At 44.3% G+C, this 23,508-nt stretch overlaps 1 protein-coding gene across 2 annotated transcripts in view; it reads right to left on the reverse strand.

Moving 5' to 3' along the window:
* Positions 1-22,265, reverse strand: part of PLD4 (phospholipase D family member 4) — a 32,642-nt gene extending 10,377 nt beyond the window's left edge. The window contains exons 1-7 of one of the 2 annotated variants that reach the window (XM_043986439.1): positions 22,079-22,265; positions 21,258-21,366; positions 9,474-9,709; positions 7,800-7,983; positions 5,764-5,884; positions 5,181-5,308; positions 3,020-3,220 (exon numbers count right to left, since the gene is read on the reverse strand). In XM_043986439.1, coding sequence (XP_043842374.1) covers positions 3,020-3,220; positions 5,181-5,308; positions 5,764-5,884; positions 7,800-7,983; positions 9,474-9,709; positions 21,258-21,284 — 897 coding nt within the window. In that variant the 5' untranslated portion in view covers positions 21,285-21,366; positions 22,079-22,265. Of the gene's footprint in view, positions 1-3,019; positions 3,221-5,180; positions 5,309-5,763; positions 5,885-7,799; positions 7,984-9,473; positions 9,710-21,257; positions 21,522-22,078 lie in introns of those variants that run through there. The other variant, XM_043986438.1, reaches the window with a different exon arrangement.
* Positions 22,266-23,508: the final 1,243 nt, after the last annotated feature.

Below are 23,508 nucleotides of genomic sequence, written 5' to 3' on the forward strand. Positions count from 1 at the left end.
GAATCATTTGAGAGATTGCACATGCTTACTGAAGCGGCTTTTGAAGGACCTCCCTTTAGGGGAGGAGAATGCGAGGAACTTCCATTACGCCAACTTAAAAGTGAGGGCGGGAACAGGAGTTGGCGCTCTCTGGCTGCTAAACTTAGCCATGGCAGCACGCGCGGGTGAGAGGAGTTGAGAAATACGTGGTTGGTGTTCAGTTTGGGGTATGCTGGTTCTCGGCCTGGCAGGCAGTTTGGGATTCGGTGAGTTTTATAAAGGAAAATAGACTAAGTTTAGATCTAAGGTCATTCATCTCTATTTCTACTTTCCTATTTCCCTAATTGGTATCACCTTTGGTTGTCTAACTAATTCCCAAGCAATAAAAACTAATCCCTCACAGAATAAAGCTCAGAGGCTTCTTTTTCTTAGTGGTCTGGGATATATATATATATATATATATATATATATATATATATATATATATATGTATATATATATATATATATGTATATATATATGTATATATATGTGTATATATATATATATATGTGAAAAGTTAAAAGGGGGAGTTTAATGCTCCATATATCCAATTTTTAATCTCACACAGACCAATATCCCACAGCTCATTCTCATCTCCATTACTCATCAGACAAACTGGAAGACATGATTGCCCACAGATGCTTTTCACTTTTCTGATTCCTCACCATTTCTTGCATAGTTTTCCATTCCTTGAAAGTCATCCATTCCCTTCTCCATTGCTGCCTATATAAAACTTCCCCTTAAAGGCCAAACTCCAATGTTGCATTTCCAGGAAGTCCTCTCTGATCCCTCAGAAAGAAGTGGCCTCTATCTCTCCTCTCAGCCCCACAGCCCTTTGTCTGGGGCTTGGACACAAATCCTCTGTGGACGTGTCTGAGTTCTACAATTAGATTGTGAACTCCATAAGGACAAGAACCAGATTATTCCGTTCTAGCAGTAAGGAAGGACACAGGATTTGGAACCAGAAGACCCGGGTGAATCCTAGCTCTACCTCTCACTCCCTGTGGAAATTTGAGGAGGCCACTTCACTGCTTGGCCAGACCCAAAGGGGTGTCACATCAGAGGTAGATGTCTAGTGAAATGTCCCAGGGATCTGTGCTTGGCCCTGTGCTATTTAACAGTTTTGACAATGATTTGGATAAAAGCACAGATGGTGTGATCATCAGATTTCTAGAGAACACAAAGCTAACACTCTGAATGAAAGAATCTAAGATCTCAGCTGAGCTGAGTTGAATTTAGGGAAATTTAATAGGAATGACAACAATAATAGTTCACATTTGCATAGTACTTTATGGTTTTCGTTGTAAAGTTTTATACTTGGATTCAGAGAGTCAGCCTCATGAATAGGTTCAAGCAGTCTGAAAGCTCAGATGTGAGTCAAGGGTGGCCGCAAAAAGCTAATGAGATGGGGCAGCTGGGTGGTGCAGTGGATAGAGCATCAGCCCTGGATTCAGGAGGACCTGAATTCAAATCTGACCTCAGGCACTTGACACTTGCTAGCTATATGACCCTGGGCCCACAAACCCCCCCCAAAAAACAAACAAAAAAGCTAATGAGATCTTAAGTGGCATTAAGACACATGCGCAGGATTAGGAAGGGGATAGAATTTCTCTACACCACCCTGGTGAAACCATATCTGGCGTGTCATGTTCAGTTCTGGATGTTACATTTGAGGAAAGATATTCATGAACTGACAAATATCCCGATGATCAAGGTGGCAGTAGATCTTGAGAGAATGCATCACGAGGTTTGGTTGAAAGAACTGGAATGTTCAGTCTGGAAAATAGAAAACATCCTAGGGGCATGATAGTCAGGTGGAAGGGGGACTAGGCCTGTTCGATGTGACTAGGAACAGTGGATAGAATTGCAATGAAGTAAAGAGAGAAGCTTGATATGAAGAAAAATTTCTAATAAGCACACAGTGTCTGGCACATCGTAAGTTCTGGATACATGCTTGTTGGCTAATTATTGGATCTGTCCACTAGTGGAATTATATCAAATATCGATGATTGATTATGATTGTTTTGTGATGCACGCCTATATCACAAGACTCTTTCTTCATCCCTTGGCTTTGGGCATTTTCTCTGGCTGTCCCTCATGCCTGGAATTCTTTCTCTCCTCATCTCTACCTACTGACCTCCCTGGTTTCTTTTAAGTTCCAACTAAAATCTCACTTTCTACAGAAAGTCTTTCCCAACACCTCTTAATTTTAGTGCCTTCCTTCTCCTATTTAATTCCTGTTTAATATATAAATATATATATATATGTGTGTGTGTAAGTATGAATATATCTCAATATACATATGTTATTTAACATATATCCTGTTTACAATCTATCTTATTTACTATATATATGTTGTTTATAATTATATATCTTTTATTTCTAGTTACATATTTATATATCTTTGTATTTAAATAGATTTACTTCCTGAGAGATATATATCTATAATTCTCTATCTTTCTATCATCTACCTACCTAACTACCTATCTTCCTATTTATCTATCTATCATTTGTCTATCTACCTACCTATCTACCTATACACACACACACACACACACACACACACACTCACTCACTCACTCACATAAACTGCCTCTATAGGTAGTGGATTCCTCTCACTATTAGCCTCCAAGTTCCAATCTGGAACATCCAAACTGGATGATCACTTGTTGGCAATGCTGTAGGGAAGATTCTCAGTCAGATGAAGATTACCCCATATATACCTTCTGGGGTTCCTTTCAACTTTGAGAGTCTGTGGCTTAACCTCTCTGGCCCTCAGATTTCTCCTCTGAAAAGCGAGGGGGTCTGACTAGAGGATAGATGAGGTCCTTTCCTCTCACTTCATGGTCCTATGACCACTGAAGTGCCAGCCCAAGGCTCTGCCTGCTATACCTGCTCAGCTGGGCCTTGTGCCAGGTAGTCAGATAGCAAGCAGAGAAGGTGAATACCTAAGAGGAAATCATCTTCTTCCAACTGAGTCCTACAGATTCCCACTTACAGAGAAATAGGCAGTGGTGACCATCCCATCAAATGTTGCCTGCAGGGGATGACGCCAATTGATGTTTGTGGAGTAGTTCTGTGGCCAGTGTTTGGGAATGGTGGCTCCGGGGACCCCCAGAGCCCAATATGTCTGGAATGTCTTCTCGAGGTCATATGCGAGGGAGCTGCAGTTATGGATGATAACTCCAAGTTCCTTCACCTGTAGAAATCAGAGAGATGAGAGAGAGAGAGAGAGAGAGAGAGAGAGAGAGAGAGAGAGAGAGAGAGAGAGAGAGCGCATCCAGAGAAGCTGGAGCTTCTAGTGCTGTGCAGAAGCCCTACCATGCCTTCAAGGCCCAGCTGCAGTTCCACCTCCCCTGGGGAAGCCTTTTTAAAAAGCCTCTGTGCCACAGTGAAGGTGCCTTTCTTCCAGAAAGCTCAGAGAACTTAGTGTCTGAGCCTTAGCTTTGGACTCTCCAGGACAAGATTCTCTTTCTGGCCCAGAATAGGGGATCACTATGGGCATCTTATCTGGGGGAAGGAACTGGGCTCATAGGATGAACCCAGCAAGGCATAATCCCACTTGTGAGGAATCTGGATCCCTCACTTGACCGAAGAATTATTTTCAAGGGGGCAGCTAGGTGGTGCAGTGCATAAAGCTCCGGCCCTGGATTCAGGAAGATCTGAGTTCAAATCCGGCCTCAGATACTTGACACTAGCTGTGTGACCCTGGGCAAGTCATTTAACCTCCATAGCCCCACAAAAAAAAAGAGAGGGAGAGAATTATTTTCAAATTACTTTAAGGTTTACAAAATGCTTTCCTCATGATATTCCTATTTATTTGTTGCTGCTGTTTGGTCATTTCACTTGCATCTGACTCGTGACCCCATTTGGGGTTTTCTTGGTAAAGATCCTGGAATGGTTTGTCATTTTCTTCTCCAGTTCATTTTGCAGATAAGGAACTGAGGCAAACAGGGTTAAGTGACTTGCCCAGGGTCACACAGCTAGTAAATGTCTGAGATTTGGATTTGGACTCAGGTCTTCCTGACTCCAGGCCCAGCACTCTATTAACTGCACCACCTAGCGGCCCCTATAGGTAATGCAGTGATATTTTTCTTATTTTATAAAAGAGGCTCAGAGAGGGTCAGCCCTCTTATGGTTTACATATGGTTACATGGTTACAGAAGCAGCGTCATCTGAACTCAGGTCTTCTAACTACAAATCCAGCTTTGGATGAGGATGAGGATGACATCCACTCTATCAAACCGTCTCTCACTGCAGGGCTCCTCCTTGAAAGAGTAAACTTCCCACCTTATTTAAAATCAGATTCAATTGGCAAAAGTTTGATTTACACAATTTTATGGTAGAAAGAGGCTGGATTAGGAGAAGAAGACCTGGAGCAGAGTCCTGGATAGGTCATTTATTATCGCTATGACGTTAGGCAGACCACTCCTCTTCCACAAATCTCAGTAGCTGTAAAGTGAGCAGTTGGGCAATTGCATTTCTAAAGTTCCTTCTAACTCTGAATCATGGAAGAACTTTCCAGGAACCCACCCATTAAATATTCCCCATCTACATAGGGTATGAGGGGAGGCCCTGGCTCTCCCCTCTCTACTCTCTTCCCACTGACTTTTTTTTTTTTTGGCAGGGCAATGAGGGTTAAGTGACTTGCCCAAGGTCACACAACTAGTTAAATGTCAAGTGTCTGAGGCTGGATTTGAACTCAGGTCCTCCTGAATCCAAGGCCAGTGCTTTATCCACTGCGCCACCTAGCTGCCCCCTTCCTCTGACTCTTTATTTATTTATTTATTTATTTATTTATTTATTTTTTAGTGAGGCGATTGGGGTTAAGTGACTTGTCCATGGTCACATAGCTAGTAAGTGTTAAGTGTCTGAGGCCGGATTTGAACTCAGGTACTCCTGACTCCAGGGCTGGTTCTCTATCCACTGCGCCATCTAGCTGCCCCCTCCCTCTGACTCTTTTTTTTTTTTTAATGTTTTTGGTGAGGCAATTGGGGTTAAGTGACTTGCCCAGGGTCACACAGCTAGTAAGTGTTAAGTGTCTGAGGCCAGATTTGAACTCAGGTACTCCTGAATCCAGGGCCAGTGCTTTATCCACTGCGCCATCTAGCTGCCCTCCCTCTGACTCTTAATGAAGTTTGCAGCAGACAACAAATCACCTGAGTCAGAGACCGCCAGTCCATGTTGGCACTTCCCAGGTACACATGCTTCATGTCCACAATCCAGAACTTGGAGTGCAGGACACCGTGAGTCAAGTGCTTCATTGGGACCTTCCTCACTTGTGCTCCTGTTAGAGAAGGCAGGGGGCATGGATGAAGATCTCCTGACACACTCAAATCCCTCCCTTAACAGGGAAGCACTCCCCAAATATAATGTAACTGAGCATTCAGAAGCATTTGGATTGATTTTCCTGAAGGTAGGAAAAATATATCTGAAATCTGAACTTGAATCCAAATCTGAATAAATTTGGGGATTGGAGTTCAGAGAAACAGTCTTCTCTCTTTATCCTGAGAAGGACTAGGACTGTTGCAAGCTCTGAGCTGATGGACTGAACTTTGGTCATGACAGGAGTTGTGACTCAGTCTGCCTGAGAGATGAGAGATGAAGGGAATAGATGGCATCTAAAGCAGCAAGTGCTTTTGGTCTACAGTGAAGTGGCATTTCCTGAACGCAGTAGGAGGAGGGCTTGACTCTAGCTAGGTGAGGCTACCAAGGGCTGAAGAAGGCCCCTTGAACCTCTACCTTTGCTCACAAGGACCTCCAGGTCAGTAGAATTCACAGCTAGTGTGGGGTCACTTGTTGCAATGGTCAGAGAGACGTTCCGGGCCAGCAGAGTCTCCAGCTTCTCCAACAGTTCTTCCCCCTGCAGAGCAGAGCCAGGGTGTAAACAGGGGGGAGAAGTGAATTACTTACCAGCGTAGGACAGCTCTGTACAGGCAAGCCAGCCAGGCAGCTGTAGGCCACCCAAGATCAGAGCTCAAAATGCCCTCTGCTTACTTCTTCCCTTATTAAAAAACTACCCAAGGGGGCAGCTAGGTGGCGCAGTGGGTAGAGCACCAGCCCTGGAGTCAGGAGTCCCTGAGTTCAAATCGGACCTCAGACACTTGACACTTACTAGTTATGTTACCCTGGGCAAGTCACTTAACCCCAATTGCCTCACCAAAAAAAAAAAAAAAAATCCTACTCAATCTCAGGCCCCTTGACAAGCAACAACAATTTCCCCCAGATAACTCTTCTGAGTCATAATTTTGGTCAGTTGGTTATAATTGGCTGAGCACTTTATTATATTGTAGAAATGGAATGGATAATGAGTTTACTAATCACCTTGATTTGCTTGAGCTCTCTTGTTATCCAGGAGAGGCTGAAATAACCTGGGAATCAAAATCAGCCAATCAGGAGGTAAAATGAATGTTGCTTGGGTTTGACATACAATGATCCTTTGCAGTGTCCACTGGATGAACCTGCAACACCTCTGCTGTGCCAGCAACCTCAGAGCAGGCTCACACTGGCCCCAAATGGATAGAGCTTGCACAAACATCCTGGTTCTGGGTATTCTGTCTTCCTCCTATTCTCCTGACTCCCTTTGTTGTAAAACCATGTAAACCACTCTCTAAACTCCCAATCTTTGAAGCAGCAGACTAGGTTCTGCTGTTTCCTCTGTGTGTGTGTGTGTGTGTGTGTGTGTGTGTGTGTGTGTGTGTGTGTGTGTGTGCGCGCGCGCGCGTGCGCGGTCCTCATCCAATAAAACCTCACCAGGTTTTGCACTTGACCTGTGCCTCTATCCCCTCTGTTCAGGCAGATGCTACACCCCAATTAATCAAATCGCTAATTAATCAATATATACTAGGCTAAAGAATATTCTGTCATGTAAATATCATTTTCAAGAGCCAGTCTGCAAGCCCCACTGAAGGCAGGGCCTGCCTCCCTGTGTTCCTCTTTTGTCTCCCCCAAACTAGGAACGCCCCAGGAAAGGACTGGATCTGTCCTTACTCTGTATGACAACAGCAGAGCTGGTCATATGGAGACTCAGCATGAATTGAATTGAACTGAGTTTAAATGACGCTGGGAAGATGAAAGATGGGATGAGACAGATGATTCCAAAGAGTCTTCAAGAGAACAGGAACCATGTACCATGTACCATGGTTGGCTTCAGCATGTCAGTAACCATGACCTACTCTTAGACACTGAGAGCTCTTACATATTTAATAGCGGACAGCTCCAAGGTATTCAGAGGCAGAGATGCCAGTTCTCAGCATCTGGGGAATGGCTGGATTTCCATCGCACCACTGATATTAGCTAGCTCTGTGGCCACATCACTTAATCTTTTTTTTTGTTGTTTGTTTGTTTGTTTGTTTTGTTTTAGTGAGGCAATTGGGGTTAAGTGACTTGCCCAGGGTCACACAGCTAGTAAGTGTTAAGTGTCTAAGGTCGGATTTAAATTCAGGTCCTTCTGACTCCAGGGCTGGTGCTCTATCCACTGCGCCACCTAGCTGCCCCACACATCACTTAATCTTGTTAACCCTCCCTTTCCTCATCTATATAAATTGGACCAAAAATGTCTGTATCTACCTTGTAGGTGAGGGACAAAGGAGACAATGTATGCAAAAGGGCTACATAAGTAACAACTATTATTGTGATCCCACAACCTCCCCTGCCAACCAACCTTTGCTTTTTCTGGATTTAGGAAGTGGGTTCAAAGGAAGGACCCCGAAGGTGATGCGCAGGGTCTTCCTCCTTCCAATTTGTGGCCCTATGCTCAGTCTACCTGGTACACATACCGGTCGGGCAGAAGAATCGTTGACACCGATGTCAGGCCCCGTGAGAGACCAGTAATAAGAAGCAATATGGATGCTCTCCTGAGCAGAATCCAGGAGCCCCATCCAAGACTGGATCAGGGGCTGGGCTGCTGAGTGGGTGGATATGTTGGGCAGGTCCTGAGGAATGCTCTCCACAAGGACAAACCTGCAATAGGAACAGCCCAGTTGAATTAAACCTTTGGCCCCACAGCCCCAGGGTTGATTCAGGGACACACAGGAGCAGCCCAGTAGGATGACAGAGCTTCATCTCTATTCTCTTCTAAGACCAGAATCACTAGGATGACATGAGAACCAGGACCACTTCTTCCTCCTTGACCACACACCATCTAGAATATTATGTACAATTAAAGGGACCAAATTTTAGAAGGGACATTGACAAGCGAAGCCAGCTTGGGGAGAAGACTAGAGACTTCAACTATGATTGAAGAAACCATGGGTGTCTACCCTGGGCAAATGGGGGGAGGTGTGGTCATTATCTTCAAGTATTTGAAGGCCCATGATGGAGAAAATGAAATTAGACTTCTACTTAGACAAAACTAAGAGAAAGTGACAAGGAAGTAGATTTTACCACTATGTGAAAAAGACATCCTAGCGGGGGCAGCTAGGTGGTGCAGTGGATAGAGCACCGACCCTGGATTCAGGAGTACCTGAGTTCAAATCCGGCCTGAGACACTTAATACTTATAGCTGTGTGACCCTGGGCAAGTCACTTAACCCCCATTGCCTCACTAAAAAAAAAAAAAAAAAAAAAAAGACATCCTAGCAATCAGAGCCGTCCCCATGTGGAACAGGTTGCTGAGGAAGACATTGGGAGTAAAGTGGAAAGAGAAATAGATAGGGAATCAGAGGACCTGGGTTCCAGTCTCGGCTCCACTACGTGATATCTCTGATACTGGACAAGTCTGAAAATGAGGAGATAGGAACTGATGGGCTTTAAAGACCTGGATAGTTCTAAATCCCATGAGCCTTTTAAAACAAGATCCCACAAAGCTTCCAGATTCTGTGATTTGGGGATGATTGACTGGAAAGGGGGAACAGACTCCAAGGGGATCAAAGGTGGGATTTTAGGGAGTGAGGCAGATGTGGGCCAAGTGTTTGGGGCCAAGAGGTATGGACATGGACCTTCCCAACTCCTCCCATATCAAACCAGAAATCTGGTCCATTCCCTGGTATTACTTTATGGTGACCTGAGGGAAGTCAGTGGACCCAAACTTTTTTTTTTTTAGTGAGGCAATTGGGGTTAAGTGACTTGCCCAGGGTCACACAGCTAGTAAGTGTTAAGTGTCTGAGGCTGGATTTGAACTCAGGTACTCCCGACTCCAAGGCCAGTGCTCTATCCACTGCGCCACCTAGCTGCCCCAACCCAAACTTTTAAGTCTTCCTGTTCATGCCCCTTGGGTGGTAGAGTTGTATGGTGGGAAAAAAGAATACTGGGCTTAGAATCAACAGAGATCTGGATTCACATTCTGCCTCTGATACTTAATAGCTTTATGACCATGGGCAAGTCCTTTAACTTCTCAGTGCCTATACAGTGGGGATACTTCATAGGGTCACTGTGAGGCTCAAATGAGCCAAGGTTAATAAAGGGCTTTGTAAACATTAAATTGCTATCTAAATGTCAGCTGCTAGCACCTACTTGCATGAGTCATTGTAGCTCCAGGCTTCCTCTTTCACCTCTTCCTCCTCTAAGTCTCCTCCATTTGGCCAGCCCTCCTCAGGGAAGCCCCTCTCATGGCCCCATGGTCCGTAGATCAGGACCTCTTCCTTTTCTGCCCCCAAATGCAGGTCCGGAGGGAGAATGACAGGCCTTAGGAAGTACGTGAAGAACACAGCCAAGAGCCAAATCACAGACAGTGCCCCTATCATCTGAAACTAGATAAAAGTTGGAAAATTGGGGAGGGGGAGTAGAAGGGAAGAGGAGAGACAAAGAAAATAACAGAGAAACCAGGAGTTAGGGAATGATCTGACAAATCCTTCAGCCTGAGGCATCAATGATTGACTACAATTTGAAATATTCCTTGATGTGCCCTTTGAAGGAAGAGGAAGTCTGAAGCCAAAGGTCCGAGGCCTTAAGGATAGAATTTAGAGGATCATAGACTTTTGAGGTCATATAGCCCAACTCCAGATCACCCAACTCAACTCTTTCATTTTATAGAGGAGGAAACTGAGTCCCTGAGAAGTGACTTGTCCACAGTTAAAAAGGTAGTTAGTGGTGGCAAAGAATTGGAAATCAAGGGAGTGGCCATCAATAGGGGAATGGTTGAACGAGTTGTGGTATATGAATGTAATGGAATACTATTGTGTGTAAAATATGATGAGTGGGCAGCTAGGTGGCTCAGTGGATAAAGCACTGGCCCTGGATTCAAGAGGACCCGAGTTCAAATCTGGCCTCAGACACTTGACGCTTTTTAGCTGTGTGACCCTGGGCAATCACTTAACCCTCAATGCCCCACCAAAAAAAATTGAAAACTTTAAAAAATGATGAGCAGGAAGATTTCAGAAAAATCTGGAAAGACTCAAGTGGACTGATGCTGAGTAAAATGAGAAGAAACAAGAGAACATTGCACACAATAACAGCAACATTGTGTGATAATCAACTGTGATAGACTTGGCTCTTCTCAGCAGTGCAATTATCCAAGACAATTCCAAAGAAATCTTTTTTTTTGGGGGGGGGGCAGGACAGTGAGGGTTAAGTGACTTGCCCAGGGTCACACAGCTAGTGTCAAATGTCTGAGGCCGGCTTTGAACTTGGGTCCTCCTGAATCCAGGATCGGTGCTTTATCCACTGCGCCACCTAGCTGTCCCCCAAAGAACTCATGATAGAAAATGTTCTCAGCATCCAGAAAAAAGACCTGTTGGGGCAGCTAGGTGATGCAGTGGATAGAGCACCGACCCTGGAGTCAGGAGGACCTAAATTCAAATCTGGCCTCAGACGCTTGACACTTACTAGCTGTGTGACCCTGGGCAAGTCACTTAACCCCAATTGCCTTGCCCCCCCAAAAAAACAACAACAAAAAAACAAAAACAATAACAACAACAAAAAACCACTGTGGATTCTGAATGCAGATTGAACCATACTGTCCTTACTTTTTGGTTGTTTTTCTTTTCTTTTTTGAGGTTTTTCCTTTGTGCTCTGATACTTCTTTCACAGAGTGACTAATGCAGAAATATATTTGATGTGATTCTACATATATAACCTCTATCAGATTACTTTCTGTCTTGGGGAGAGGGGAGAGAAGAGAGGGAGGGAAAAAAATTTGGAACTAAAAATCTTATGAAAATAAATGTTGAAAACTATCTTTACATGTAACTGGAAAACAATAAAATACTTCTATGATTTAAAAAAATTGACCTGGGCGGGGAGTATGGCAGAGGCTATTATCCCCATTGGATAAGGGGGAAACTGAGTCCCAGAGAGGGAGAGATGACTTGCCCCAGGTCCCACAGTGAATTGGAGAGCCAGAGCTATGACCCCAGGCTTCATGACTTCCAGCCTGGAACACCTTTCTCAGCTCTGTAACTTTCCTTCCAAAAATGGGGAATGAATTTGCAGGAACTATCATGTACACTCCTTCCCCTACTGACATGCTCCAGGAAGGAAGAACTTGCAGTTTAACCATCACATAGTCAGGCCTCAAACATGTTCCTCATTTCCAGTTCCCAAGTGGATGAAATCTCTCCCTGCTAAGGAAGAGGCTCATTTGAGCAACCAAATACTGTGAGGCCAAGTGCCAGGGCTCCACCTTGACCAAGGTGCTCTCCTTGGGGTTTGAGATGACAACACTCCACCCTCCATGCCCAGAAAAGTCCTGCATGGCGGAGGCGGGGGGGATGTGTCAGGAGACCTGAACACTGCCTGGAGGAAGGGCCCCACTAATTTACCCTCCGCAAGTTGGAAATCAACTCCTTGAAAATCGAATCATTCCCCCAACTCGAAAACTGTCAGGAGCTCCCCAGGGCCTACAACATGGGCAGCATTAGTCTGCTTTTAAGATCCTCAACAATCTGACTTGGATCTACTTTTCCCCAATTCTTCACCAAGTTTCTGCTTTCTGGATGCCTGGGAAATCTTCCTGCTGCATCCCTCAGACTTTTGTAAGAGGGGTAAATCTGAGGGTGGGAGCAGGATTGCACTGCTCGGGTAGGGGTGGGGTTATGTTTGATTCAGCTGAGAAAACACAGCTAGTCTGGGCAAGAGAACTCTCTGCTTAGTCCTTCACAACCACACCCGGCTATGTTCTTTCCTTCCCTCCACCCACGGGGAACCCCCTCAGCACTGAACCTGATGTTTCCTTGCTCCTGAGAATACTCTAGGCTGAGTACAGCAGGGAGTTCAGGTGAAAAAGGTGAAGAGGTTAACTGGTGAGGACTCACAAAGATTGGACTTTGTCATCAATGGCAAAAACAACAAGCTTGGTCCCCAGAGAAGAAATGAGAAAACACACCTCCTTCCCCTCTTTGCAGAAGTGGGGGACTGTTGGTATGGAATGTTACATACACTATCAGATATGATAGCTGTGATTGATTCTTCTTTAAATCTTTGTTACAAAAAAAAAAATCTTTGTTACAAGGTATGACCTGCTTGGCAGGAGAGGGAAATATATTTGGAAATGAAAGTGAAATAAGTGATAAATGAATGCTATAACTAAAATAAGATTTGGTTGGAATAAAAACAAGAAACCGGGGCAGCTAGGTGGCACCAGTGCTGGATTCAGGAGGACCTGAGTTCAAATCTCACCTGAGACACTTAACACTTACTAGCTGTGTGACCCTGGGCAAGTCACTTAATCCCAATTGCCTCACAAAAAATAAATAAGTAAATAAATGGGGAAAAAAAGAAAAAAAAGAAACCACTTACACACAGATGAAACAGACATCTGAGTGTTTTCCCACAGGCCCCCCGTACACAGTCACAAAATGTTCTCTCCATCCCCACTTCCCCCTAAGTGATCTCCAAATTTCTCAAATCATTTTGTCTGGATCTCTCCTTGGTACTGATGACATTCTTGCTGCATACATACAGTAAGGACAGTCTTGAGGGCAGACTGTGTGCCTTTCTCTATAGCCTACACACCAAACATTGGACCCTTAATGCAGTGGGTGCCTAATAAATGGTCTTTGATTGAATTGAATTAAAGGGTAAGAGTTGCTGAGATCAACAAAATCTCCAGCCTGGGTGATCTTTTGAAGCTCAGGGTGGGGGAGAAAGGAAGAAGGAGGGAATTAGTTTGGTCTTTGGTTGCCAACCCCAGTTTGATGGGGGAAAACCCTCATCCTTTGTAAAGAAGCCTGGATTTAGAGTCATATTCAAATCCTGGCTCTGGTACTTACTAGCTATTAGACTCTGGATGAGTCACTTCCTATTTCTGAGTCCCAGCTTCCCAATCTTTAAAATGGAGAGTACATCGGCATCGTCTGCCTCAAAGATGGTGTTGTAAGAAAGGTGTTCGTTCTTTCTGTGTTTATCTGCCCATCACTGTTCCATCTGTTACTACCATCCTGAAGTCTTTATCCAACATCTCTTTTTAGATTCCTACCTTGCAGATTTCCAAAGGTTTTTGTGTGTTGGATGGGAAACACATCTCCCAGGTCAAGGGTCTCTCTGTAAGGAAAGCATGTATGGCAAGAGACCTGAGTCAGGGATGGGAAGATCTCCTTAGAGAGGACCAATCCAAGACAGGGCCCAGGATCCAAGAGAAGACTTAAGGGCTTATAAAGGGGGTGTACCTTGCACTGCACAGGCCAGAGAAGACCTCAGGAGACAAATAAGCTGGGCTTCAGTTTTCCCACAGGTAAAGTGAGAGGTTATGACTAAATGATCTCCAACAAGTTCCTTCCAACAAAAAATTCAACTTAATTCAACAAACTTTATTTAATATCAATAATTATTAAATAATTGCTATGTGCAAGGCATTGTGTTAAGGATACAGAGACAAAAACAAAAACAATTGTAACTTTATTATAAACTATGATAAGCAAGGTGTGATGGATAGCTAGACATGGGGAACTGAGGACAGGAGGAAATTATAGGGAACCTTGGGTAAACCTCAACCTCTTTCCCCCACCTGATTCCTGATCAGTGGGAATCTTTCTGAAATTAGATCTGAGTTTCAGATTTGGTCTTGCCACAAAATCACCAGGTGACCACGAGTAAGTTGCTTTCTCTCCCCCAGCCTCAGTTTCCTCATCTGTAAAATGAGAGAGTTGGACTAGATTAGCTTATTCTGACTCTAAATCCTATAAGCCAAAGCTCTCTTCCAGGTCTGCCATTCTTTGTTCTTGAATTCTATGATTTGAACCCAGATCAATCAATGCTCCCTCACTAATCCACTGTTGGTGGAGTTATGAACTGATCCAACCATTCTGGAGAGCAATTTGGAACTATGCCCAAAGGGCTATAGAACTGTGCATACGCTTTGATCCAGCAGTACCACTGCTAGGTTTATATCCCAAAGACATCCCCCAAAAGAGAAAAAGACCTCAGACACTTGACACTTGACACTTGACACTTACTAGCTGTGTGACCCTGGGCAAGTCACTTAACCCTCATTGCCCTGCAAAGAAAAAAAAAAGAGAGAGAGAGAAAGACCCGTTTATACAAAAATATTTATAGCAGCTCTTTTTGTGGTGGCTAAGAATTGGAAACCAAAGGAATGCCCATCAATTGGGGATGGTTAAACAAGCTGTGGTATATGATTGTAATGGAATATTATTGTGCTATAAGAAATAACAAACAAGGGCAGCTAGGTGGCGCAGTGGATAAAGCACTGGCCCTGGATTCAGGAAGACCTGAGTTCAAATCCATCCTCAAACATTTGACACTTACTAGCTGTGTGACCCTGGGCAAGTCACTTAACCCTCATTGCCCCACAAAAAGAAAGAAAGAGAGAGAAAAAGAGAGAGAGAGAGAGAGAGAGAGAGAGAGAGAGAGAGAGAACAAATAGGACAATTTCAGAAAGGTCTGAAAAGACTTGTATGAACTGATATATATTGAAGTGAGCAGAAGCAGGAGAACACTGTACACAGTAAGAGCAATATTGTTTGATGAAGAACTGTGAATGACAGAACTCTTCTTGGCAATACAATGATCAAAGACAGTTCCAAAAGACTCATAATGGAAAATGCTCTCCACATCCAGAAAAAGAACTATAGAGTCTTAATGCAGATTGAGGCATACTATTTTCAATTTTTTGTTGTTGGGTTTTTTGTTTCTTCTTTCTTGTGGTTTTTCTCTTTTGTTCTGATTCTTCTTATACAACATGACTAATGAGGAAATATATTTAATATGATTGTTTTGTTTGGTTGGTTTTTTGTGGGGCAATGGGGGCTTAAGTGACTTGCCCAGGGTCACACAGCTAATGAGTGTCAAGTGTCTGAGGCCGGATTTTAATTCAAGTCCTCCTGAATCCAGGGCTGGTGCTTTATCCACTGAGCCACCTAGATGCCCCTTATTTAATATGATTGTAACATATAACCTATATCAAATTTCTTGCTGTCTTGGGGAAGGGGAAGGGAAGGGAGAGAGGGAGAAAATTTGGAATTCAAAATCTTACAAAAAGGAATGTTGACAACTATCTTTACATGTAATGGGGGGGGGGGCAGCTAGATGGCGCAGTGGATAGAGCACCGGCCCTGGAGTCAGGAGTACCTGAGTTCAAATCTGACCTCAGACACTTAACACTTACTAGCTGTGTGACCCTGGGCAAGTCACTTAACCCCAATTGCCTCACTAAAAAAAAAACAAAACCATGTAATGGGGGGAGGAGGGGGGATAAAATACTACTAAGGAGAAAAAGTATAGCTTTCCAGAATAGGGAAGTGAGTCCTATGGTACTCTGCCTTTAGCAAACCTCAACTAAAGTATTGGGTTCAGCTCTAGGAACCCTATCTCAAGGACACTGATAAGCTGGCAAGTTCAGAGAAGGGCAGTCAGAATGGTGCAAAAGCTTTGTATCTGCATCACGTGGGGATTTGTTGAAGGAGCTGGCAATGGTTAGCCTGGAGAAGAGATAGGGGGCACACCAATTTGTGTCAAAGTCTTTGAGGGGCTCTCCTGTTGAAAAGGACCTAGACTTGTTCCATCTGGACCCAAAGGGTTGAAATAGAAGTTGCTAAGAAGCCAATTTTAGCTTGATATCAAGAAAAACTTCCTGACAATCCCAAAGTGTCCAAATGTGGATGGGCCACTTTGAGAGGGGGTGTAATCCTCCCTCCTTGGAAGCCTTCAAAAACAATCTAGGAACATCACTGGTGGTATGTGGTAGGGGGAGCCCTTTGGGGTTTGGGTTTTTTTGGGGGGGAGGCAATTGAGGTTAAGTGACTTGTCCAGGGTCACACATCTGGTAAGTGTCTGAGGCCACATTTGAACTCAGGTCATCCTGACTCCAGGGCTGGTGCTCCATCCACTGCACCACCTAGCTGTCCTTGGGGGAGTCCTTTTGTTCAAGTGTTGGAGCACATCGATAGTGACATCCCTCCCATCTCTCAAATACTGTGATTCTGGGAACTTGCTCATATCTGGTTGGATATGGTCTCCAGACCCTGACAGCTAATTGTCCTATGGTTGGGGAGCCACACTCTCATCAATGATGAGGTCAACTCAACTGTGATAGACTTAATTCTTCTCAGCAATACATTGATCTAAGACAATGCCAAAAGACTTATTGTGGAAAATGCTCTCCACATTCAGAAAAAGAACTATGGAGTCTGACTACAGATTGAAGCATACCATTTTCACTTTTGTTTTTATTTCTTCTTTCTTGTGTTTTTTTCCTTTTGTTCTGATTTTTCTGTCACAGCTTAACTAATGTGGAAATATGTTTAACATGATTGTAATGTATAGCCTATGCCAGATTGCTTGCTGGCCTCAGGAAGGGGGAGGGAAAGGAGGGTGGGAGAAAAATTTGAAACTCAAAAAAAAATCTTTACATGTAATTGGGAAAAAATTAAATTATTATTTTTTTAAATGATGAGATCAACTTCGTACAGATAAACCAAGCACTGATGCTTTGTTACATAGCAAGTTCCATATCACAAGTGAGCTTGTTGTAGATGTGATTCCTGGGTAGAGAGATGGGACTGGAGCTGTCTAATTCTGAGAGACTGTGACTGTGTGCCCTACAGCATCTCTCCAGGTTAGTGTAGATGCTGTACAGTGTGGACACCATACTCTGTGTGTATGGGTCTATCTCGCTAGCAGCATGTCCTCTGTGTGAGTTTCAGTTACATTTCTAAGTTTCCACCATAACCAAGGCCTGAAAGGGGCCATTTCCAGTTTTTGCTTCCTCATTTTATTTATAAAATTCACTTGTAGTTTTGTTGTGACTGTCTGAGCCTAGTTCCACTATGGGGCACCCCTCGGTTCCTACCTATATTCCCAGTCCCCTAGAACTCCAAGCATTTCCCACCTTGAGTCTGGAGCAGACCCATAAAACCTGATACCCACTGATGGTCTTACTGTATGTTCTCACAGCATGAGAGGGATATGGCTGAAACTAGACATTTCCAGCTCCATGCAGGATCTGGAGTCAAAGGACCAAGGTTCAAATCCTGCCTCCTCTCCTTAGGACCTGGGTGACCCTGTACATGTCACTTCCTTCCTACAGGTTTTGTTTTCCTTTGTCTATACATCAACCCTCTTGGAATAACATCAACAGTAACTAGCACTTAAGTGCTTTAAGTTTGCAAGTAACTTTACATATATGTTAACTCATTGGAGTGAACATTCTTAGCCCCCTGGCACTGCAGGAAGAGAGAAGGGATTAAATGTTGTACTTTCAAACAGGAAAGGGAGAGCCCAGGGTTTGAGTGACCCTGGGGCTAGGAGCCTTTGAAAGGGGGAAAAAATCTGAAGAGAGGGAGAGAGAGAGAGAGAGAAGGAAGGAAGGAAAGAGATGGACAGAGACAGAGACAGAGAGAATAGGTACCAGAGACAACATCCCCAAAGTCAAAGAGATCAGAGTCTTTTAGCCCTTTGGCCCTAATTCACAGCTCTCCTATGTTCCCTCTTCTCAGAGAATTCCCCTTTATAACAGGAATAAATCCTTATGTCCCATAACCCCCGCCCAAAAAAGCAGAAGTCCAATTCCTTTACAATCCCTTCTGCAGATACAAGCAAAGATTGTGAAGGGCAAGTTCAGGCCTAGGAGCTAGGAGATTTGGGTCTGGCTCTGATGCTGACTGTGCCATTGACTTGCTGTGTAACATTGGGTAAATCACCTTGTCTCTACCCTCTACAAATCACTCTTCACACAGCTACCAAAACAATAGGTCTGAACATGCCCCTCTCCTGCTCAGTAAACTCCAGTAGCTCCCTATTACCTCTAGGATCAGATGTTGACTCCTCTGTTTGGCATTTAAATCCCTTCCCATTCTGGTTCCAACCCATCTTTCCACTCTTGTAACATATTATTCCCCTTCATGGACTCTTATATGCCAGCCATTGCTGCTCTTCCCACATAACAATCCATTTCTAGTCTCCGTACAAAGGCACAGGCTGTCCTCACTACCTGGAATACAGTCAGTCCACTAACATCTAGTTGTCAATTAACTGGCATTTACTAAGCACTTACTATGTGTCAGGCAAGACAGCAAGTGCAACTCTTAGAATCTCTAGCTCCCTTCAAGGTGCTCACACATCACATACATGAGGCCTTTTCTAATCATTCTACCTTAAGAGTTCTTAACCTGGGCTTCACAGATCTCCCTGCCTCTTACCAAGGAATCTGTGGCCAGATTTCAGGAGTTTTATGAACTTGGATCGGGAAAAAGCACCTCATTATTTCAATATAATTGGCTTTCTTTGTAATCTTGTGTGTTTTATACATTTAAAAACATTATTCTGAGAAAAGGAACCATAGTCCTCACAAAGGGTCCATCTCTCTCTCTCTCTCTCTCTCTCTCTCTCTCTCTCTCTCTTACACACACACACACACACACACACACACACACACACACACATACACACGCACACACACACACACACACACACACACACACGCAAAGTTAAGACTTTCTCTTTCTCTACACTAGAGCCAGTGGAACTTGAAATGAACCCTGAAAACTGTGTGGTTTCAGGCAAGCCACTTAACACCTAAGTGGTTCTTTGGATAGAGTGCTGGATCTGGATTCAGGAAGACCTGAGTTCAAATACTGGCTTGTGTGAGCCTGGGCAAATCACTTAACCATGATCTTCCTCAGTCTTCTCATCTGTGAAATGGGAATAATAAAGTGCCTACTTCCCAGGTTGTTTCATGGATCAAATGCGATATTTGCAAAGAGCTTTCTAAAATTTAAAATGCTACATAAGTATTATTACTATTATCATTATTAATCCCTGGACTTCAGTTTCCCCATCTGTAAAATGAGAGGATGAAGCACCAAGATACCTTCTAGCTCTAAATTCATGATCCTAGGGTCCCTTCTTCTAATGTCTCTTCCAGCTCTGACATCCACATTCTCTGTTCTAAGGTCCTTCTTCCCAGCCCTGATATTCTATGTTCTATGACTCTAATATCCTTAAAGCTATTCTCTGACCTTCAATCAACCAACTGATGAACATTTTTTTTTTTAAGTGAGGCAATTGGGGTTAAGTGACTTGCCCAGGGTCACACAGCTAGTAAGTGTTATGTGTCTGAGGCCGGATTTGAACTCAAGGTACTCCTGACTCCAGGGCCGGTGCTCTATCCAGATGAACATTTATTAAAGCACCAGGCACTGTACTAAGCGCTCAGAATACCAAAAAAAAAAAAAAAAGCCAAAAGACAGCCCTCTGTCCCCAAGGACCTTATGATCTAGGAAGATGGCAAACACATATATGCAAAGTAAGCTATATACAAGATAAATAGGAGATAATCAACAGAGGGAAGGCACTAGGATTAAGAGGGGATGGTAAAGATTTGCAGTAAAAGATAGAATTTTAGTTAGGACTTAAAGGAAACAAAAGAAGTCAGTAGACAGAGCAAAGGAGGGAGAACATTGCCAGCAAGGGGAACAGTCAGAGAAATTTCCTGGAGCTAGGAGATGGAGAGTCTGGTTTATGGAACAGCCAGGAGGCCAGCGTCCCTGGCTCTAAGAATATGTAAGGTGTGTAACAAAACTGGAAAGGTAGGAGGGGGCTAAGTCATGAACAGCTTTGAATGCCAACCAGAGCATCTTGTATTTGATCCCAAGGGGTTAGGGAACCACTAGAGTTCATAGAGTGGGGGGTTGGAGAGTGTCTGTAACTTTAGTGACAGAATGAAGGATGGATTGGAGTGGGGAGAAATTTGGGGCAGGCAGACCCACCACTTAGATGTTAAGTGCCTTGCCTGAAGCCACACAGATTCCAGGATTCATTTCCAGTTCTGATGGCTTTTAGTCTAGAGAAAGAAAGAGTCTTGGGGCAGCTAGGTGGCGCAGTGGATAGAGCACCGGCCCTGGAGTCAGGAGGACCTGAGTTCAAATCCGGCCTCATACACTTGACACTTACTAGCTGTGTGACCCTGGGCAAGTCACTTAACCCCAATTGCCTCACTAAAAAGAAAAGAAAAGAAAGAAAGAGTCTTAACCTTTTTTGTGTCAAGGACCCTTTGCCTATGGTTCCCTTTTCAGAAGAAAGTTTTTAAGTGCATAAAATAAAACATACAGGATTACAAAGAAAACCAATTATATTGAAATAAAGAGGTGCTTTTTTTTTCCCCATACAAGTTCATAAAACTCCTGAATAGTCCAGGTGGGAGGTGATAAGAACCTGCGCCAGAGTGGTGGCAGTGTCAGAGGAGAGAAGCAGGTGTATTCGAGAGATGTTGCAAAGGTGAAGTTGGCAGGTCCTGGCAGCAGATCAGATACGGGGTGTGAGAGATAGTGAAGAGTCAAGGATGGCTCCTAGGTTTCCAGCCTGGGGTCTGGGAGGGTGGTGTTGCCCTGTACAGTAATAAGGAAGGTAGGAGTCAGAGGGAGGGTTTAGAGGGAAAGATAATGAGTTCTGTTTTGACATAATTGAGTTTCGGATGTCTACTGCACATCCAGTTCAAGATGTCTAAAAGACAGTTAGAGATGCAAGATTAGAGGCCAGCAGAGAGATTGGAGCAGGAAATGTAGATTTGAGGATCATCAGCATAGAGATGGTCATTCAATTCTTTGTTTCTAGGATTTTTTGAGGCCCCTGATTTGACCATGGGTCCCCTGCAACTAGAGGATAATGAGAATGTTACCCATGAGGCTTGTGCTGTGACAATACCGCCCCCATCCCTTGCCTCAGGGCCAGGATCTCTGGGAACACTGGAATACCAAGTCTCAGGTGACTTCCATCCCCTACTACCCATGGGACAGCCCCTTCCTTAGAGAGATCACAGCTTGGGGACCTACAGTTGTTCTTTTCCCCACTGCCTGCAGGAGAGTATGACTCTCCCCTCCACCCCTGCCTCCCACAGCTACTTACCTTCGAGGTCACCTTGTCTGCCCCCATCTCGTCACAGCTTAAGGCGTGGTAGAAAGATCACTGGAATTGGAGTCAGAGGTCGGGATTTTGAATCTCAGTTCTGTGTGACCTTGGGAAAATTCAGCATTAACTCTCTGGGCTTTTGTTTCCTCTTTTATAGGATAAAAAGGGTTAGATCAGAGGACCTCTAAGGGCACTTTCCTCTCTGAATCGTGAAGCCAGGACTGCTGGGAGGCCAATTCATAGCCTCAGGTTCAGCTTGGAGTCTCGATCTTCCTTCTATATCTACATCAGTCATATGTTACTTCCTCTTTTCAGTTGCTTCCTCTTTGAGAGCCATCTGGAGCCCCAGCTTCAGATGATAAGGGAGGGGGCAATATTTCTTGGGAACCTAAGAATGTTCCAGAGTCCTCCTGTCTCAGGCAGCCATCTTCCTCTCTGAGATACCTCTGCCTACTTCAGGAAAACTTCAAAGCAGGGGAATGGGATGGGGAAGAGGAAGAGGAAGAGGAAGGGAGTTCTAAGACCTTGACCTCCTTCAAAATGCAGCCACAAAGGGGGCAGCGAGGTGGTGTGGTGGATAAAGCACCAGTCCTGGATTCAGGAGGACCTGAGTTCAAATTTGACCTCAAACACTTGACATTTACTAGCTGTGTGGCCCTGGGCAAGTCACTTAACCCTCATTGCCCTGCCCCTCCCAAAAATACAGCCCTAAATCAGCTTCCTCTAAGAATCTATCCCTAAGAAATTTTCACAAATTCCTTGCAAGAGGGAGCCACCATAATCTCCAGAACCCTCCACCCCCTGCCAAAAGCAATTACCTTTATTAGGTGAGAACACTTCTTGACTCAATCAAGCAGAACTGAGTGTAAACAGGGTCTATACACCTCCTTAAATCAATCCACATGCTTGCTTCACTTGCTCAGGCACTGAGGAGTTTATAAAAAAGAGAGGAGCTGTCTCAGAACTATCTAGCAATTCTGAGGGTCTTGAACCAGAGAAGAAGAAGCTGGGACATAGAATGCTGAGCCAGACAGAACCAGCAGTCCAGAGGCAACCAGGAAAAGGAAGAAGAAGAGGAAGGACTTCTCTGTGATGGGTCTGCAGGCATCTGGGAGCTAACAACCCATGCCTGCCACAGGCATCCTCAAGGACCGAATGAAATCTCAAGAATCCCTCTTTTCCCAACTTCCCCTTCCAGTGCCTGGCACTATACAGACACTATATATGATGTAATCTTTCTTTTTTTTTTTTCTTTTTCTTTTTTTTTTTTTGAGGGGCAATGGGGGTTAAGTGACTTGCCCAGGGTCACACAGCTAGTAAGTGTCAAGTGTCTGAGGCTGGATTTGAACTCAGGTCCCCCTGAATCCAGGGCCAGTGCTTTATCCACTGCGCCACCTAGCTGCCCCGTAATCTTTCTTTATCTAAACATTCCCAATAGCTGAATTTGGTCTTAACTGCAAAAACTCCGGAGTTGAGCTAGAGATAGATATAGATATAAATCAAGACAGACAGCCCCACCTCTGCCTAAATGTTAAACATTTTCCTTGGAATGATTTAGAGTTTCCTCAAGAGGTTTGGAGTGATTGTAATTTCCTCTTCAGGCTGCACTCCTGACAGGATGGACTTCTACTGATTGTCCAGTTCCTCCCAGAGCTTCCATTTTTTGGGGGGCGGGGCAGGACAATGAGGCTTAAGTGACTTGCCCAGGGTCACACAGCTAGTAAGTGTTGTGTCTGAGGCTGGATTTGAACTCAGGTACTCCTGAATTCAGGGCCAGTGCTCTATCCAATGCACCACCTAGCTGCCCCAAGGATCATGTTTAGTGAGCTCTCAAGGGGCTTTTATTCTAACAGAGGAGACAACATGAAGACAATTATGTACAAACAAACAAGATACAGGATAAATTGGAGCTAATCCACGGAAGGCAGGCTCTAGAATTTAGGGAGATGGAGAAAGGCTTCCTGTAGAAGGTGGGATTTTTGCTGGGACTTGAAGGAGGCCAGGAGGCAGAGATGAGGAGGGAGACTCTTCCAGATATAGGGGACAGCCAGAGTCCTACAATGTGAGATGCTGGAGGAGATGGAATGTCTTGAAACAGTAAGGAAGCCAGTGTCACTGGATCATCAAGTACATGGGAGGGAGAGGTGTAAGGAAGAAGAAGTCTGGGAAGGTAGGAGGCTTATGTTGGGCCAAACAGGATTTTCTATTTGGGGTGATAGGGAGTCACCAGAGTTCAGTGAATAGGATC

Source organism: Dromiciops gliroides, chromosome 2 (assembly GCF_019393635.1).
Source record: "Dromiciops gliroides isolate mDroGli1 chromosome 2, mDroGli1.pri, whole genome shotgun sequence".
NCBI lineage: Eukaryota > Metazoa > Chordata > Mammalia > Microbiotheria > Microbiotheriidae > Dromiciops > Dromiciops gliroides.